General features: G+C 50.2%; 2 protein-coding genes across 3 annotated transcripts in view; one reads left to right on the forward strand and one right to left on the reverse strand.

Moving 5' to 3' along the window:
• Positions 1-1,744, forward strand: part of KDM3A (lysine demethylase 3A) — a 40,598-nt gene extending 38,854 nt beyond the window's left edge. The window contains exon 27 of the transcript XR_010608584.1: positions 1-1,744. The gene's annotated coding sequence lies outside the window, so the exon portion shown is untranslated.
• On the reverse strand, positions 1,447-15,584 carry CHMP3 (charged multivesicular body protein 3). 2 transcript variants are annotated; one of them, XM_065661576.1, is made up of 6 exons: positions 15,478-15,584; positions 12,656-12,716; positions 7,727-7,906; positions 4,684-4,805; positions 2,777-2,891; positions 1,447-1,988 (listed from the first exon to the last, which is right to left on the reverse strand). In XM_065661576.1, exons 1-6 carry the CDS (start codon positions 15,520-15,522, stop codon positions 1,855-1,857), a joined length of 657 nt encoding a protein of 218 aa, XP_065517648.1. In that variant the 5' UTR covers positions 15,523-15,584; the 3' UTR covers positions 1,447-1,854. The 2 variants fall into 2 exon arrangements, with proteins under 2 accessions (XP_065517648.1, XP_065517657.1); XM_065661585.1 differs by lacking the exon at positions 15,478-15,584 and adding an exon at positions 14,147-14,238.
• Between the last annotated feature and the right edge of the window lie 2,670 nt (positions 15,585-18,254).

Consider the following 18,254-nt stretch of genomic DNA (forward strand, 5'->3'; position numbering starts at 1 on the left):
ATACTGTTCCTTGCATGGCTTCTTCGACTGAGGCTTTCAAAAGTAACTCATTTGAGGCAGCGCTTTGAAATGCAAAAGAAAATGGTGTATCATATACTGCTTGAGCTGGTTTGTAAAGCACCTGCAGGCTTTGGCATATTGAATTCAGACAGGTTTGATTACAGCTCTCTTTGATTGACTGACTGAAGCATGATGTAGCTCAGTGGCTGCTTCTCAGCCAGCATCAGGGTCTGTATTAAAGGAGCTTTGCAGCTGCAGTCTTAAATAGCACACACACTGCTCCAGAATCACTTGAGAAAGACTGAAACCATCATAAAAGAGGCACAGGGCAAGAGTGGAAGAGCACATCTCCCATCTAATGACATAATCCAAACTTTTCTGTTCTCCAGTGTCCCTTCTGGCACTGAAATGCATGGGAGAGCTGTTGGGAAGAGCCAGGTGGGAGAGGAAATGTCCTGGTCACAGTTCTGAACTTCATGTAACGCACTGCCAAACTGTGCTCATTCCCCTCCCCACTGCACCTCACTGCATTAAGCGTCAGTACCTGAAGTGCAGCAGAGCGTGCAGTGACTTGTGGAGAGTTAGGATCAAGTGCTGTGTGCACCGGGACCAGGTACAGCTGCTGCCTTCCTCTCCAACCAGAGAGAAAAGGTGGCACCCACCAAGATTAAAACTTGAGTGAGGCTCATGTGGACAAACCCTCTGTCAGTTTAAAGCTACCCCGCCTTGTTCTGTCCCTACATACCCTTGGCAAGTGTCCCTCTCTGGATTGCTGGTTGGCCCCTTTGGACACTGGATGACCATTATGAGGTCTCCCCACAGCACCTTCTCCAGGCTGAAATCTCATTTCATCTTTATTTATCCTGAAAAATTCAATTCTCCAGCTTCTAAGGGATGAATTTAGGTGCTGTGGTGGAGACTGTCATTTAAGGAAGCCCTTTCAAGAAGCTGTAGCTCCATTAAGGCTTTGCAGCCTCTGATCCTTATAGAAATGATCATAGCATGACTTTAAGCATCTGTAGGGTCATTGCCTTTCTCTGTGAGGGTCCCAGCTCCAGCAGCAGCAAGGCAGTGTCATCTTAGCTCAGCTCCAGCCCCTGGGCTGTGGTGTTTGGCACAGAGGTAAATCAGCTGCTTTGTGTAACAACAGATCATACAACAGCATTTCCATAACCCCATTGTGTTTCACAGCAGTGCTGCTCAGTTAATGACACAAAGCCTGACACTGGGTATGTGGCTGTAGAGATAAGGGAAATGGAGCTGGTAGTTGCTGAAGAAGGCACTACAGTGAGCATACACCACCTGGGCCACACTGGAACACAGCAACTATTTAACAGCTAAAAGCTTTTCTTCACCTGTGTGCTAAAGAAACAACCCCAAAGGTGTTCTAAACCCGGGAGGGAGCTGGTAGAGGTGGAAGAGAGGTTGAAGTGATGCAAACTGAACTGACTGTTAAAAGCAGCTTTAATAAAACGTGTAGTGATTCAGGAAGAACACGCTCTTACACTGCTGAAGGCTTTGGGTAGCAGACGAAGCCAAAGTGCCTTTTAGGACAAGATGCTTCTTGAAGCTAAGGATGGATTTCAGGACTTTCTATCTACAAACCCATAAGGTTACACCATCGCTACCATTTCATCACGGCCTCTCACAGGGGAGATGGGCTGAAGAGAAAGGGTGACCGCTGCAGCTCACCCTCCCCAGGCAGAGGTATGTTACAGTAGGTTCTTAGAGAACACAACCCCCAGGAAGAAAAAAATAACTATATATATTACATAAAGTACTCTCACGTATTAAGTTTTGCATTTTGAAGGCAGGGCAATGGCTCAGAAGCCACCTGTACATGCTGGACCCCCCTTAGCTGCGGAGGGTGGCCAACCGTGACTGCATCGCCTCGATGTCTTCCTCCTCATCCACAGCAGCTGTCGCTCCCATCGGCTCGGGCTCTGGAAGAGCATCTGTGACTTTACTGGGTGCTTTACCCAAGGCCCCTGCAAACAAAGGGTGTGCATTAGGTCTTCGTGGTGAGGTGCAGCTAAAGGAATCCAGCCACTCACTGCTGGTAGAGGCTGGGCACAAGTGGCTGACTCGATCAGTATCAACTTGCTTGGGAGAGGCAGGAAGGGAGCAGCTCCCAGCCAGGAAACAGGATGGGGAAAAGGAAAGTAGGATGTGAGAAACAAGGGAGGGCAACACAGCAGTGGCTGGGCATGAGGCAAGAGCAGGGTAGGGGCCGTGGAGCTGTGCATCTCACACCACCTCACAAGAAATCCAGGCAAGGAGCATTCGAAGCATTATCTAAGGCAAGTAAGAGCCAGTAGATCGTGACTTCAGGAGCTGGGGTTCATGGTTGGAATTTGGGTTTGTTGTGTGTTATTCTCTCCAAATCCTCAAGACCCCAACAGCACTTTACAGCCAGGAATCCCCACATGGCCTGAGACTCGAGGTAACACGGCCAAGTTCATTTCATGGCTTCATTAATAACAGCCTGTCCGGTCAGTCATACACATTTCCCCTCAGCGGGAGGATGCAGAGACAGACACTGAGCTCCTGCAGCCTCACTGAGGAACTACACAGACATTACTACTGCTTTACTGAACCGCACCGGCCTCCTCATCCAGTACTCCCTGAGAAACCAGCTTCCAAAAGCACTCTGCCTGGTGGCAAAGGCCAAGACACCTCGGGGAGCGCACAGCTCAGAACAAAGAAGGATGCGAAGTGCTGTGTCCTGCTGAGCACAGCAGGGTCACGGCTCTGCTCCCAGCCAATGCAAACTCACCAGCTGTGATTTCAAACAGGATTTTGTCGATTTCCATCTCTGCTTCCTCCTCCATTTCCTCCTGATCCTCCAGGCTTTCAAAGGTGTCCTCCAGCATCTCCTCTATAATACCAGCCTAGCAGAAAGCAGAGAAGGCAGTGCATGATGTGCTTGCAATGTGCAGCACAGTAAGGACACGCTTCCTACTTCCTCATTTGGGTTATACCTATCCAGGCATCTAACACCACTCAGACTTTCTGGATCAAGCCCATCCCACTGCAGGAAGGGACCTAACACCCCTGCCTCCAGTCTAAGTACCTATCTCGTATCAGCTGGCTAAACATGAGCAGCTTGTGCCCAGGCAGCCAAGATGACAACAGCATCCTGGCCTGTACCAGCACCAGTGCGGCAGCAGGACCAGGGCAAGGACTGTCCCCCTGTACTGGGCACTGGTGAGGCCGCACCTCGAATCCTGTGTTCAGCTCTGGGCCCCTCACTACAAGAGACATTGAGGTGCTGGAGCGGGGCCAGAGAAGGGCATGGAGCTGGTGCAGGGCCTGGAGCCCAAGTGTGATGGGGAACGGCTGAGGGACCTGGGGGGTTCAGATGGAGAAGAGAAGGCTCAGGGGGGACCTGATGGCTCCCTACAAGTGCCTGACAGGAGGATGGAGCCAGGAGGGGCTGGGCTCTGCTCCCAAGGAACAAGGGATGGGACAAGAGGAACCGGCCTCAAGCTGCCCCAGGGCAGGTTTAGATTGGATATTGGGAACAATTCCTGCCCCAGAGGGTGCTCCGGCATTGGAACAGGCTGCCCAGGGCAGGGCTGCAGGCACCGTCCCTGCAAGTGTTCACACACCGTGGAGATGAGGCCTCAGTGCCATGGGTCAGTGGTGGCCTTGGCAGTGCACAGGGAATGGTTGGACTGGATGAGCTTAAAGGGCTTTTCCAACCCAGCTGATTCTGTGACTCTACAAGCAGTGCACAGGAAAAGCAGGAAGAAAAATGAGGACAAAATACCCGTGTTCTCACTCGGAAACCCTCAAGGTGTCATTGTTGCTCCACATCTGAACACGCTCCAAGCCCATGAAATACAACTGCAAACCTCAGTACAACACAGACTGTACAACACAGTGAAATCAGTGTCTGACCCAGCTTCCTTTTCTCCTGTCTGCATTTAGGGGTTGGACTAGATGAGCTTTGAAGGTCCCTTCCAACACAAAGCTATGATTCTGTGATTTGAAAACTCCCTCTGCAGGGTCTATAACCTACAGATGGTCAAACTGCTCTGGTGCACAGTGGTAAAATGAGTAAGAAATCAAACTTGAGTTGCAAGAGGGGAAAAAGCAAACCAGTTTTGGTAGCTGAAAAGACACCAGCCACAACACAGAAGCAGTGCAGCTCAAAACCAGAGCACTTCATCCCATGGAGACACTAAGCTGGGTGTTCTAAACCCAGTATTAAAGCAGCCATCATGGCCAAGATGAGACTTTGAGCTCCCAGCTCCACAAGAGGCTGTCAGGGGTCTCAATGAACATTTCTATCCCTGAAAGCAGCAACTTTCTCCCATCTCCCAAGAGCATCTCCCAAGAGCAGGGAGAAGCTGAGGGCCACGGCAGTCACTGGGCACTGCCGCCAGCCTTGCCCTGCCCCTGCCCATGGGACTGGGACAACCAAGCCACAACCGCTCTGCATGGGGATGGATCCAATTCCATCCTCAACCTCAGCAGCAGTTTTACACCTCAAGCTCTACACCAAACATGCTGCAGTATCATCTACTCTGCTAGAGAGTCCCAGCTATTATGTGCTAATTCAATTTGCATTCATTAGGGTTCACGCAAATCCCTCTGACAAAGGAGCCACCTGAGTGATCTCATGGCACAGTAAAGACTAGCTCCTGTCCACCCGGATCCTGTTGCTCTAGATCTTACCTTCATCATCTCTTTGGACAACTCCCTCATCGTCGCTTGGATTTCAGGGATTTTGACTAGGTTTTGCATAGCTTTCATGACTTCTGTGCTCTTCTGCAATGAACCTGCTACTCTCAGCACCGCTGTGAAGGAGAGGGAGAGGAAAGCTTCAATGATCCACGTACCACAAAGCAGAGCGATGCCATCCTCCCTACATGGGCACAGATGTGTTTGAATCGGGCAATTTATTTCAAAAGAGAAACTTGCATCCCCCTTCTCCATAGTGATCCCTCCCCTCTGCTCTGCTCGCATGAGAACCCCCCTGCAGTCCTGTGTCCAGCTCTGTGGCAACAGCACAAGAGGGACGCGGAGCTGTTGGAGGGAGGCCAGAGATGCTACAAAGGCTGGAGCAGCTCTGCTCTGGAGCCAGGCTGAGAGAGCTGGGCTGGGGCAGCCTGGACAAGAGAAGGCTCCTGAAGGGGAGACCTGAGAGCAGCTCCAGTGCCTAAAGGGGCTGCAGAAAACCTGGAGAGGGGCTTTGGACAAGGGCCTATAGGGACAGGCCAAGGGGAATGGCTTGAACCTGCCAGAGGGGAGACTGAGCTGAGCTCTTAGGCAGAAGCTCTTCCCTGGGAGGGTGCTGAGGCGCTGGCACAGGGTGCCCAGAGAAGCTGTGGCTGCCCCATCCCTGGCAGTGCTCAAGGCCAGGTTGGACACAGGGGCTTGGAGCAAGCTGCTCCAGTGGAAGGGGTCCCTGCCCGTGGCAGGGGTTGGAACCGGATGTGCTTTAAGGTCCCTTCCAACACAACCCAGTCTGGGATTCTTCACTCATGTCTGCCTTCCTGGAAAACTCAACTTCTGCCCGCATCAGAAAAAAAATGCATTGATAGCAAATATCCTGGTCCTGTACAGTTAGCTGGAGCATCCAGGTTGGCTGCAGAGAGATTTGCACCCAGCTCATAAGAGAGTGATCCCTGAGGACCTCCTGCCTGTATCCCTCACAGCCAGAAGTCTTGCTGGGGCTTTCACCTTCTGCCCAGCACCTGGTAGTGGGAACTAACTCTGCCACAATCCCAGCCTGGTTTGGGTTGGAAGGGACCTTAAAGCTCATCCAGTTCCAACCCCTGCCACGGGCAGGGACCCCTTCCACTAGAGCAGCTTGCTCCAAGCCCCTGTGTCCAACCCAGCCTACTGTGAGGTTCCTGCTGTTTAATGTGGCAGCTTCCTGCTCGCAGGGAGCTTACCTGTTTGTGTATAAAATGGTCACTCCTTCATGAAGCAAAATGAAGGTACAGCACATATTTACTTGTCATTTTAATACTTCAAGAGCCTGACACTTGTAATGTTAACAAACTGACAGAAGTTTTGCCTTCAGTGGTCATTTCCCCAAGATGAAACCAGTTAATACAAACCCCAGAGTGAGTATTAGATTTCTTCCTAAGTGGATCAGAACATTCCCAGCAGCATGAAGATGCGGCTGGTGGTAATAAGGAGGAGGCTGCTGTGTTTCCTTTGAAAGGGCACCTCAAGGATGGCTGCTGCTTCCCCTTCCTGAATCAGGTACATAGGGAGCCACATAAGATTACACCCAAGGTTCACATTGAGACACCTCACTTTATCACTCATCCAAGTGTTAAAATCCACTGGCACCTGCTTGGATAATGCTGGGTAGGGGGAAGTACTCCGACATCAGTAGCCTGTTTAACCCCACCAAGTCTTTCCCTGTCTTTAATGCTTTCTGTTCTGCTCTTGTTACAGGCTGGAACACTCCAGAGTCTAGAAAATGCTGCAGGAAATCTATTACAACAGATGGCTGCTGTGGATGAGGAATGAGGGACTGTGCTGGTACTGGAGGAGCACAAAGGACTAAGTGGGGTTTGCAGAGAGCAAAGATATTAAGCCACAAATCTACTCATCCACATCAAGGAAATCAAACACTGCCCCCAGATCTCCATTTGGGGCTTAGCAAGTGCCACAAGACTCTTGCTAGAGAAAACAGTTTACCAGATGAAGGGAATTCTACTGCAGGAAATAAACCTCATGCCACAGATCCTGTCAAAACCAGTAACAGGCTCCATGAGAACCCCCCCAAGGACACAGGGATATCGGGCACACACTTGAACTGGTTAGGAACACACTGAAAACACGCCCCAAACTACTGGAAGCAGGTTCTGTTTCAGAGCATATGAGCCCCAATGTCACTGCAGCCCTCAGGCTCTGAGGAGAGGTGATAATCCTAGAGGGAACACAGAGAGGATCGAGGGAACGAGGAGGAGTAGGGACCCCTGGAACTAACTGTGAGCTCCCTGGCTGCTTCAGAGCCCAGGGTGGGAAACCATCCACACAGGGCAGTGGGAAAGGTCTGCACGCTGAAGGGGGTTATTGCCTACAGGGATACAGGACTCATTATGGGATGTGAGGGGAAAAAGTGTTTTGGACTCAGGGAAGACTCAGGACAGATCTTTTAAGGGGACTGCAGGAATGTGGCTGGACATGAAGAATTTACTATGGGATTTTTAAGGGAATAGCCATAGGGAACACACAAACTTCAGGGGCCTGCAGGACCACATACCAGCTCAGGCAGAGGAGGAGATCTGCGGCCAACTACCAGACAGCCAGCTTACACTGGGCATCTGACAGCAGCTCTTGGAACATCCCATACCTTGAATGCATGTACGTATGTGTTCTACTAGGGCACCTTAGTCCTAATCAGCTGAAGAGGAAGACCAGGATTGAGTGTCAGTGCTGTTAATGCCTGTGTGAGAGCTGTGTGTGTCTACAGGGGAGCTGGTAAAGGCACTGCAGTGAGCATGTGTGGCTGCACATGCCTGCTGGGACCAAGTGCTCAGCCCGGCTGGATGTGGGGACATGGAACTGCAGCAGCCTCGTGCCTCTGGGACTGCTATGGGAGGAGTTTCCCTGGGTCCTGAAGCCCAGGAATCAGCTGCCTTTCACAAGAGCAGCACTGCTTCCAATTCCAGCCCTGCCTGTGCTTGACCTTGACTCAGACCTCACTTCTAACGCCAGAGGAGTCATTGCACTTGTGCTCAGAAGCTGTTCTTACCAAGCTGGTTCTTCATCCCCATGAGAACAGAGTTCATGTGGGCTTTGGATGCATAGAGTTTGCTTACGGCCTTTCGGGAGCGGATCAATTCCTTGGCCAGGATCACACACACATCTTTCTGACCCTTTTTGGCAGCATCCTTTATTGACCTCTTCACCTTCTCCTCTTCCCTCTGGATATCTGGAATACAGAAAATACACAGCAAAGAGTGACAAGGTGCTAAAGGATGCGTAAGAGAAACCAGTCATTTGTTGGGGGGTATTTTCAATGCGAAGAATCATTTCTGCTTGATTTCAAACTCCCTCTGTTGCTCGAAGACCTTGTTCTAAGCTGTTTTACATGTTAGCTGATTAATTCAACTGAATATTAATAGGAGGTTTCTCATTACTAGGCATCCAGCTCCGTAATTCCCTCTGCAGCCATGAGTACTGTAAAGGACTCTCCAGTAATACTCCTGCATCAAGCTGAGCGAAGACGAATCCTTAAGGTCCAGTAAGAACAAAGCCATTACTTGACTTAGAACTTCAGAACGACTTCCTATCAAACTGGCCTGATGTATAGATATATAAATACTGACACAGATACAGAATACATACACGCATAGTTTAAGACTGATTTGCTGTTTATAAAGTTACCTCTTCATCGCTGATAGTCCCACTACATCAGGAAGGAACAAAGCTGTCACAAGTAGTTTAAAACTCAGTCTCAGAAGCCAGGCAGGCATTTCACTAGCAAACATACCTACCTGTCAGACTACATCAAAGCTTAACCCATCTGACCACCTTCAAGGGAATCTGAAGGCTGCTGCTGTCACTTTCTAAAGCCCTGAATTGTGTTCTTCTTAAAAGATACATTCAGAAAGGATGTAGAAGGTTGATCTCACAGAGTTAGAAAGCTTTAGATGTACACTGCCTGCAGAAAACAGCATAACCACTTCTACAGTGAATTCGTAAGTGACTTAGAACTCTTAATTCCTGCCAAAAAGAAGTCTTCACCCTTGCAGATAAACTTATTTATTCCCCCTGTCAGGCACAAGTCGTGGAGCCTCAACTGGCCACCCAACCAAGTCTATACTTGTGCCTAAGGAGTTAAGGTCTTGAGTTGCTGCTGCTCACCCTTTAAACACACGTGCATTAGGTGTTTGTATGAACTGGCACGTTCAGAGCGCAAGCTGGCTGGCACCAAAGCTATGGATGATTCATCAGCAGAAACTACTACGCTGGTAATTGTTAGATACAACTTAAACCAGCCTGTTCAAACTCTCCTGGTACCCAGCTTCATTCAACGGCTATCATAAGAGCATGCTGGAGCAGGAATGCTGACCTAGGTCTGGTACTACATGAGCACCAAATAACTGGATGTGAAATATTATCCAGGAAGTACCGTGGTTTCTGCAGCAAATCTGATGGGACTGCTCACATCTGCCTTCTCAGGTAACACTGGCTGTGTACCTCAAAAAGCCCAGAGTAAGAAATGCAGGAACAAGCAGGGACTGCAGCAACCCCCTTCCTTCTCCAGAATCAGCAATGAACCAGCTACTGATGAATGTGGATTTATGAGTCCACAAAAAAAATTAGCCTAAAGTAAATAAAGAATTCAGACAGCAAGGGTTAGATTACTCTGCTCTTGTGAGACCTCACCTGGAGCACTGTGTGCAGGTCTGGTGTCCTCAACATAAAAGGACATGGAACTGCTGGAACAAGTCCAGAGGAGGCCACGAGGATGATCAGGGGACTGGAGCACCTCCCGTATGAAGACAGGCTGAGGAAGTTGGGGCTGTGCAGCCTGGAGAAGAGAAGGCTGCGTGGAGACCTCAGAGCAGCCTTCCAGTACCTGAAGGGGGCCTATAGGGATGCTGGGGAGGGACTCTTCGTCAGGGACTGTAGTGACAGGACAAGGGGTAACGGGTTAAAACTTAAACAGGGGAAGTTTAGATTGGATATAAGGAGGAAATTCTTTCCTGTGAGGGTGGTGAGGCACTGGAATGGGCTGCCCAGGGAGGTTGTGAGTGCTCCATCCCTGGCAGTGTTCAAGGCCAGGTTGGATGAAGCCTTGGGTGAGATGGTTTAGTGTGAGGTGTCCCTGCCCATGGCAGGGGGGTTGGAACTGGATGATCTTGAGGTCCTTTCCAACCCTAACTGTTCTATGATTCTATGAAGTGACCACGAACCATTATTTTCTAGTAAAGAAACAATTATTTCTGTTCAAATTTAGGGGGTTTTGAGTCTTCTTGATTTATACCAGACAGAAGTTACATGCAGGCAGGAATCAGAAGTTGCCCTTTCATGAAACAAAGGCATCCACACACTGTGCTTATTGGCAGATGCCAACTGAGAGACTTCAATGCAGCTTCTCATGTGGGAGTTAATGAACCCTGTGCTCAAGGTGAGTCATTCTCTCAGTATCAGCCAATGGTGTCTTTATCCTAAAGGATATCTGCAGGATCACAATCAGGAAAACACTCTCCTTGCTGCTTTCCCACTATTATTTGGGGGAATGTCCAAGGCTTGAAGACTTTTGTATGTCAGACATGGGAGTGAGCCGAGTCCCAGCATATCAGAACAGGTAAGAAACAGCAGAAGTGAAGAGGAAGCACCGGGAGTGCTCCAGCAGCACTGAGGAATTACATTCACTTTGTCATTACATTCACTTTGTCAGGCTAAACCCAACCACAAACATCGTGTCACTACAACCAAACTAGCACAGGGTGGCCCCATACTCGAGTAAATGCTTTCACTTGCGTGACAAACTGCTGAATAGGAAATAGTGGCACAAATAGGCAACAAGTCTTTGAAGGCCAATGCCAGCTACGCAGCTCTAGCGAGCCAGAGTCCCTACAGCACTCCCTCTGCAATGCTACCAAGCACAACAGGCACAAAGCAGTGCAAAGCACTGTGAGACAGACTTGCAAACTGTATCACTCCAACTATATTACCCCAAAACATTCCGTTCTGAAGCCACAAGGATACGCCTCATGTCTCCAAACCCTCCAAGCAACCTACACGGAAGTCACCACAGAGCAAGAGGCCAACCACAGGTGGTTCAAAACAGTGTGCTCCTCTATTAGTAGCTGCACTGACCAGCCAAGTGTTGGAGTGATCCCAGTCCACTCAGGTCATCCCAGGTGGATCCCAGTGTTGCTGTATCACAGTACCTCTAGTACAGCCTTCCCTGAGGAAACCAAGGTCCCAGCTCTACATCCTGACCCCAAAATTGCAGTGATTTCCTGTGGAAGTCTCAACTGGAGTGATAAAGCACAGCAGAGTCTAACAGCCACATGAACATCCCGAAGATATTCTGCTCTTTATTTTAATGGGAATTATCAGAATAGCAGATGGTTTGTGGTTAGCGTAAGCAATTTCATGCTGAAATGTACCTCTTTGAATTTAGCACTCCGAAATACATATGCAGGCATGTTTAGAGCTGTAATAGTAATTAGACTTACATCTACCTCAAAATATCAGGCTACCACATAACCCAGGATCTATATAGGCCATTACAAGTATTATGGCATGTGTAAAGCTGAGAGAAAACCATAATGTCAAGAAGCCATCAATTGTGAGCACAGGGATAGTTTGCTCCCAGGGAGGATGGGACCTCTAAAACATACTTTACTAACAAGATCAGCCACATTGCAGTTCCTCTGTGCCTGATACAGCCACATGAAGTGCCTTGGAGAACATAACTCACAAGTAGAATGAGCATCACTGTACGCTGGTGTTCCTGGAGGAGGCACAAACCCTTGTCCTCATTCGGAAAGTGAGGAACAAGGCAGACTTTGCACTGCACAAGCACCTCTCTCCAACCAACTTGTACAAACCTACAAGTGGGAGCACATACAGACCCCACCACTTCATCCACAAGTGTGTGGCTGGGGATCAAGGCAGGAATGGAGAACATACAACTTGAGGAGTCACTCAAACCAGGAATGTGCCTAATCACAGAAGCACTGACTGGTTTGGGTTGGAAAGGACCTTAAGATCATCCAGTTCCAACCCCCTGCCATGGGCAGGGACACCTCACACCAGACCATGTCACCCAAGGCTCTGTCCAACCTGGCCTTGAACACTGCCAGGGATGGAGCATTCAGAGCTTCTTTGGGACAACCCATTTCAGTGCCTCTACAGCCTCACAGTAAAGAATTTCCTCCTTATATCTGACCTGAACTTCCCCGGTTCAATTTAAACCCATCACCCCTTGTCCTATAGCTCCAGCCCCCTCTCCAGCATCCTTGTAGGCCCCAAATAATAACCAGATGCTGATACTAAATACCCTTTACCAGCATATCCCATGGACCAAACCTGCGGGCTGGGTAGAAGACAAAAAGGGGAACACAGAATCTAGCCCCAAATCTGTTTTCAGGGATAGTGGGCAGAAGAAAATCTAAACCAGTGGCTATGTAATAATAATTCCTCTGTCTTTCAAGACATCTTCAAGGTGTAACACTCATCATTTAACAGCAAAACTCCCACTGAGAAAAGGATTTTGTTCTTTTCCTCTCTCCTGTTTGCAATTTCCCAAGCTGACAGCAGCTACTTTTGGTCGGCATGTGCACTTCACCCCAGTACTTACCTATGGAACCCTCTACGTGTGGAATAACATACCACGCCGATACCATTCATTGAATCCATGTGGGTGGAATTCTGGATAATAAATCCCATTTGAGAAGACGAATTAGACTTAAGAGGATTATGTTTTACTGGAAGCACACAATATTCAAGTTCCTTTGAAAATATTACTTGGAGAACTTCACAGCAACGTCATTTTGTGGCACAGATTAAGTCTGGCTCCAGGATCATATTCCTCCTCCTCCTTTATTCCAGATGCAACAGAGCACCCCAGGTGAGCAGATTTCACGGCCTCCCCCAATTCAAACAAAACCCCCTTGAAGGCAGGCAGGGAAAGGAAAAAGCGAGGCTAAGCACAAACCTCTGATCTGTCTATCAATCACTCTCATTTCTTTCCTTATCTTCAAGGACCATTCATTGACCTGAAAAAGAGAAAGTGAGGGTTACTTGAAATTCCTACTTTCAAACTATGCTTTCATAATGTCATGGAACCGAAACACTCCCTATCAAAAGAAGCACTGGAAAATGCACCAGCTTTAAGTTATGAGTGATGTTTAAATAGTTCATTATTCAAATAAAAACATCAAACATTGCAGAGATACCACCAGTTACTGCAGCCCTCAACACTCAGGCAAGGAGTTAAGGACACAGTCTGTGAGCTGGAGACGCTCACTGCTGGGCCACCTTCCTACATCACAGTGATGCTGCTGTGCACAGGGAACTTGCCATGAGGGATTTCAGCATAAGGCAGAAATGTGGGTAGGGGATGACAGCACCAAGAGTACCACTATCCAGAAGGAACCTCAGGAGGTCTCCAAGCCAATGTCCTGCTCAAAGCAGGACCAAGTTCAGAGTTCAGACAGGTTGTATGGGGCCTCATCCATTGAGTCTTGATACTGTGTGAGGGCAGAGACTTCACAGCCACTCTCAGCATCAATTCCAACACTTCATCACTCCTGTAGTGAAGACCTTTGCTCACGTCCAATTCAAAATTCCCCTCTGACCACTTTGTGGTCTATCACAGGGCACAACTGATGGCTATTTCTTCACTGCAACCCCATTAGAGGCAGTGAAAGGCTTCAGACCTTTGTCCCTTCACCTTCTCCAAGCTAAAACTACAGCAGGATGCAGAGGTTGTGCCTCTGTAATGCACAATCCCAAAGACACTGGTGACAAATATCATTCTCCCAGCACTACATCACACCCAAGAGTCAGCCAGAAACAGTACAATGAAATAAACCACCTGGACCACACTGGAGGTAAACCCACTTTTTAAGCTCAAACAAGCCAGACCTGCCATTAAATGCATTGTAGACCCCCAGCTTTGGACAGGCTGCAATGCACCACCAGCCCCTCACAAGGACAGAGGATGCTTGCTTTAGATCATAAAGAGAGCATAAAAATGAACCCAGGGCAAATCACTATCCCAAAAATCTCAACCTCTTCCCAACAGCATCCCCTCCTGTGGTGTTTGGATGCTCTCTCCTGCCCTCTCAGGGACAGTATCCTGTGTATAGCAGCTGGCAGGGCTGCTGTTTCCTCATCATCTACTATGCAGAAATCACTACCTTCTTCCTTCTAAACCTGCAGTTAGATGCAGGAGGGAGGAAGTTTCTTACTATGAATGGATTTCTCAATCTCGCTCTTACAGCCTGTGAATCATCATTAAAACTGCAACATCCAGAGCATGCTCCTGACAGCAGGATGACACTGGCATTTCTCCCTGGTCTCTAGTGCCTCGGCAAACAGCTCAAAGATGACCCACAGACACACTGTGTTATTGGAATACATGACAAGCTTGTTTGTTATGGAAGGCAAAATATTGTTCATCAGACATGAAACAAGGACTTACTGGTGCAGTATAACCACATAGAGTGGGTTAAACAGCTGTCTGCTGCTTTATCCCACCACTGAGAGCAGCAGCCTCCAAACCTCAGTTCTTGCTGTGACATCTTCCAACACCACTCGTGAATGGAGGAGACTACAACCAACCTGTGTGGTGTATGAGACAGGTAGAGAAGGGGAAGTACACTGCTGAATGTCTATGTCTCATCTAACACTATCAGCCAACAAGGAACAACTATAACCTGCTCCCCTGAGATGTGGCTGATGCAGAGTAGCAGGGAATATGTGTGACAGGCTGAGAGAGCTGGGCTTGTTCAGCCTGGACAAGAGAAGGCTCCTGAAGGGGAGACCTGAGAGCAGCTCCAGTGCCTAAAGGGGCTGCAGGAAACCTGGAGAGGGACTTGGGACAAGGGCCTGTAGGGACAGGCCAAGGGGAATGGCTTGAACCTGCCCGAGGGGAGACTGAGATGAGCTCTTAGGCAGAAGCTCTTCCCTGTGAGGGTGCTGAGGCGCTGGCACAGGGTGCCCAGAGAAGCTGTGGCTGCCCCATCCCTGGCAGTGTTCAAGGCCGGGCTGGACACAGAGGCTTGGAGCAAGCTGCTCCAGTGGAAGGGGTCCCTGCCCGTGGCAGGGGTTGGAAGTGGGTGAGCTTTAAGGTCCCTTCGAACACAAACCGTTCCATGGTTCTAGGACACTGCAGCTCTTCCAAGCCTTCACCTTTGGGGTCTGCTTTTTCATTCTGTCTAATCCATTTGATCTTTCTCTCCACCAAACAGCAGATTTTTTTTATTAACACATTTATGAAAAGCAACAGTGAAACCCGTTATTTCATTTCACTGTGCCATCAGAAATCTGTGGGTAGAAGCAAGGCTCTCGCAGTGCATCTGCACACTCAAAACCACCCCACACAACCCAAGTCCTCGGCTATTCATATTATAAGACAGGCTTTACAGCAGCACCTGGAAGCCCCGAAGGGATCCGGAAAGTTATGGAACCCAGCAAACAACAACTTCAACCTCCAAGAGCCGCTGAGCAAGCCTCCGCAGGCCGCGCCACACAGGAAGCATCCATCCCTCCTTTGACCGCTGCTTCCGCGGCCCTGACAGGAGCCCCTCCGAGGGCTCCCCACGGTGCGGGCCTGCTGAGCTTCCGGACGGGAGGAACCGAGCGCGGAGGTCCCGGTCCTTTGGGGAGGGCGGGCGAAGGCTCCCCCCCCACCTCTGCTACTGAGGCCCAGCCACACCGGGACGGCGCCCCGCGGCGCGCACCGCCCGCTCCGAACCCTCCTCCCCTCCGCCCCGGCCCCCCAGCAACCCATCGCCATCGCCGGGCCCTCACCAGCTCCTTGGGCGGCTTCTCGGGGGTCTTCCCGAACAGCCCCATGGCGGCAGCGCCCCGCGCCGCTTCCGGGGTACCGGCCCCGCCCCTTCACTGCGCATGCACCGGGGCAGGCGGGGCGGTGGTGACAGAGAAGCCCCGCCCCTGGGGGGGCGGGGCAAGAGGCAAGGGGCGGCTCTGCTGCGCACGGCCCCGCCCGCTGCGCACGGCACCACAGCGCCTCGCGGCGGCGCGGGGGGGGCGGGCACCGGGCGGGGGGGGCGGGCACCGGGCGGGGGGGCGGTGCCGCCATGGCGCTGCGGGAGCGTGAGGGGACAGAGTGGGGCGGGCTGAGGGGGCTTGGGGCGCACATAGCCCCTGCCACGGGCAGGGACCCCTTCCACTGGAGCAGCTTGCTCCAAGCCCTGTGTCCAACCTGGCCTTGAGCACTGCCAGGGATGGGGCAGCCACAGCTTCTCTGGGCACCCTGTGCCAGCGCCTCAGCACCCTCGCAGGGAGCAGCTCCTGCCATCACTGTACCCTGACCTTCCCCTGTTCGCTTTGCACCCGTCGCTACAGTCCCTGATGAAGGATCCTTACATACAAAACCAAGTGATGCGCGGGGTGACTCAAACCGCTCTGTGTGTTCCTGCCAGCCCAGGGAGCCCTCACAGGACACCTGAGGACAGACATCTGCCCCCACCGGAGCCGTCTCCTGCCTGTCTTCAGCAGCCGGCGCTGCTTGAGGCCCCCGCAGCGGGGCCTGGCTCACCTCCACCCTCCGCCATCCTCTCTGCAGCACGGGGCCGGTAGCCTGGCCAAAACTAAGGCACAGCTTGGAGCCGCCCCGCTGGGCACTGCGTCTCCTCACGGCCCGGTGCACAAGCTGAGATGCAGAGGACTGGCAATAAATCACTGATGCACAGAAAGAGTGCGGCAGCTTAGGAGGAAAAAGGTGCTGTTAGCTGAGTCTAATGCCTTACAGTTATACTTACCCTCGTTATTTAATTTCCAGAGAAAGGTATTTCTATTATATTATATTATATCATTATATTATATTCATAGAATCATAGAATAGTTTGGGTTGGAAAGGACCTCAAGATCATCCAGTTCCAACCCCCCTGCCATGGACAAGGACACCTCACACCAAACCATCCCACCCAAGGCTTCATCCAACCTGGCCTTGAACACCGCCAGGGATGGAGCACTCACAACCTCCCTGGGCAACCCATTCCAGTGCCTCACCACCCTAACAGGAAAGAACTTCCTCCTTATATCCAATCTAAACTTCCCCTGTTTAAGTTTTAACCCGTTACCCCTTGTCCTGTCACTACAGTCCCTAATGAAGAGTCCCTCCCCAGCATCCCTATAGGCCCCCTTCAGGTACTGGAAGGCTGCTATGACGTCCCCACACAGCCTTCTCTTCTCCAGGCTGAACAGCCCCAACTTCCTCAGCCTGTCTTCATATGGGAGGTGCTCCAGCCCCTGATCATCCTCGTGGCCTCCTCTGGACTTGTTCCAACAGTTCCATGTATTATATTTATTATATATTGTTATATCCCAGAGAAAAGTTATAAAAATGTACAGTTCAACTTGGGTCTTTTTTTCCTTCTAAAACCCAATACAAAGATCTAAATACACTGTGGACAGGGGAGCTCTCGCTTTGGACTGGGAAGCAGCAGTGGGAAAACCCGTGTAGCAAGACAGTAACTGTTGAAAGTGAGACTGGCAAAGACATTCACAGATGCTCTAAACCCACCCTCTCTCAGTAGCAGCACAAGACACCCACAGCCCGCACTAAACCCACTGCAATAACCTGACATCAGTAGTTTGGCATTTTCTGTTTACAGCTGGTCACCAGCTTGCACGCACAAGATGTCAGAGGATAAGCCATGACTTCAAGAATGTTTAGCTTCTCGGTTAAGACACTTCACAAACACCAGCACAGCACAGCCTGGCGAGGCAAAACAAGCGACAACTGCTGACCTTGTTAGAGGCACAGCCTTTGCTCTCTTCTCCGGGTTGTAAACTGTCAACGCATTGGGTAAGGGCTGCCTGAGATCCTGCACTCCATAGAAAACAATCCTGCTTGGATGCGTCTGCTGCTACTGACACAAGAGCTCCATAAAGTAAATCCATCCAACTGCTTTTTCTTGCCTGCTGGGACTACCAATGCACTCCAGCAGCTGCTGTAGAGTTTGAAACAGATGCAGCGCCAGGAACTGGATCACAACAATTTATATAATGCAGGCTAATGGACACGAGGGGACTGAGCCTTCAGTCACAGCTATCTGCTGGTCATAATCACCTGCTCATATGGATGTCCCCTCTGCGGCTCTCCTGCTAATTAAACAGCAGTTTGTGTCGTTCATCAAAGGAATTGGACTGGCAGAGTAACTGAGGTCATTAAAACAAGTCTTCAGCTGAAACAGGGGTGCACAGTGGTTTGCAAATGAGGCTGAACCCGTGCATGGAGTGGAGCTGCATATAAGGAGGTCAGTATTCAGAAGCAGAGTGCACTCCACAAGCACACAGTGCCCAAGTACATCAACTACAGCTTGATTTATACTCAGCAAAGCTCTCCTCCGTCTCCACTGTCAAGGAGAAAAGTTCAAGGCCTCAGTTCAGTGCAGGTTTCAAGACAGCCCTTCAACAATGTGGATTTCAACCCCTGCTACTTATGATAAGCACATAGGCCAAGTGCCACGGTGCTGCACAAACTGGAAGCAGAAATGATCTTTGCCCTCATTATGCCTCTCCACTGCTCTGCCACGGCTGTAATGACAGATAAAGAGCAC

The sequence above is a fragment of the Lathamus discolor genome, chromosome 1, assembly GCF_037157495.1.
Source record: "Lathamus discolor isolate bLatDis1 chromosome 1, bLatDis1.hap1, whole genome shotgun sequence".
Classification (NCBI taxonomy): Eukaryota; Metazoa; Chordata; class Aves; order Psittaciformes; family Psittacidae; genus Lathamus; species Lathamus discolor.

Excerpts from the sequence above, each read along its gene's own strand:
- CHMP3 (XM_065661576.1), bottom strand. The coding sequence starts at position 15,522 with ATGGGGCTGTTCGGGAAGACCCCCGAGAAGCCGCCCAAGGAGCTG. Across the intron at positions 12,717-15,477 it reads AGAAGCCGCCCAAGGAGCTG|GTCAATGAATGGTCCTTGAA; the intron begins GTGAGGGCCCGG and ends TCTCTTTTTCAG. Across the intron at positions 2,892-4,683 it reads TGTCCAAAGAGATGATGAAG|GCTGGTATTATAGAGGAGAT; the intron begins GTAAGATCTAGA and ends GCTTTCTGCTAG.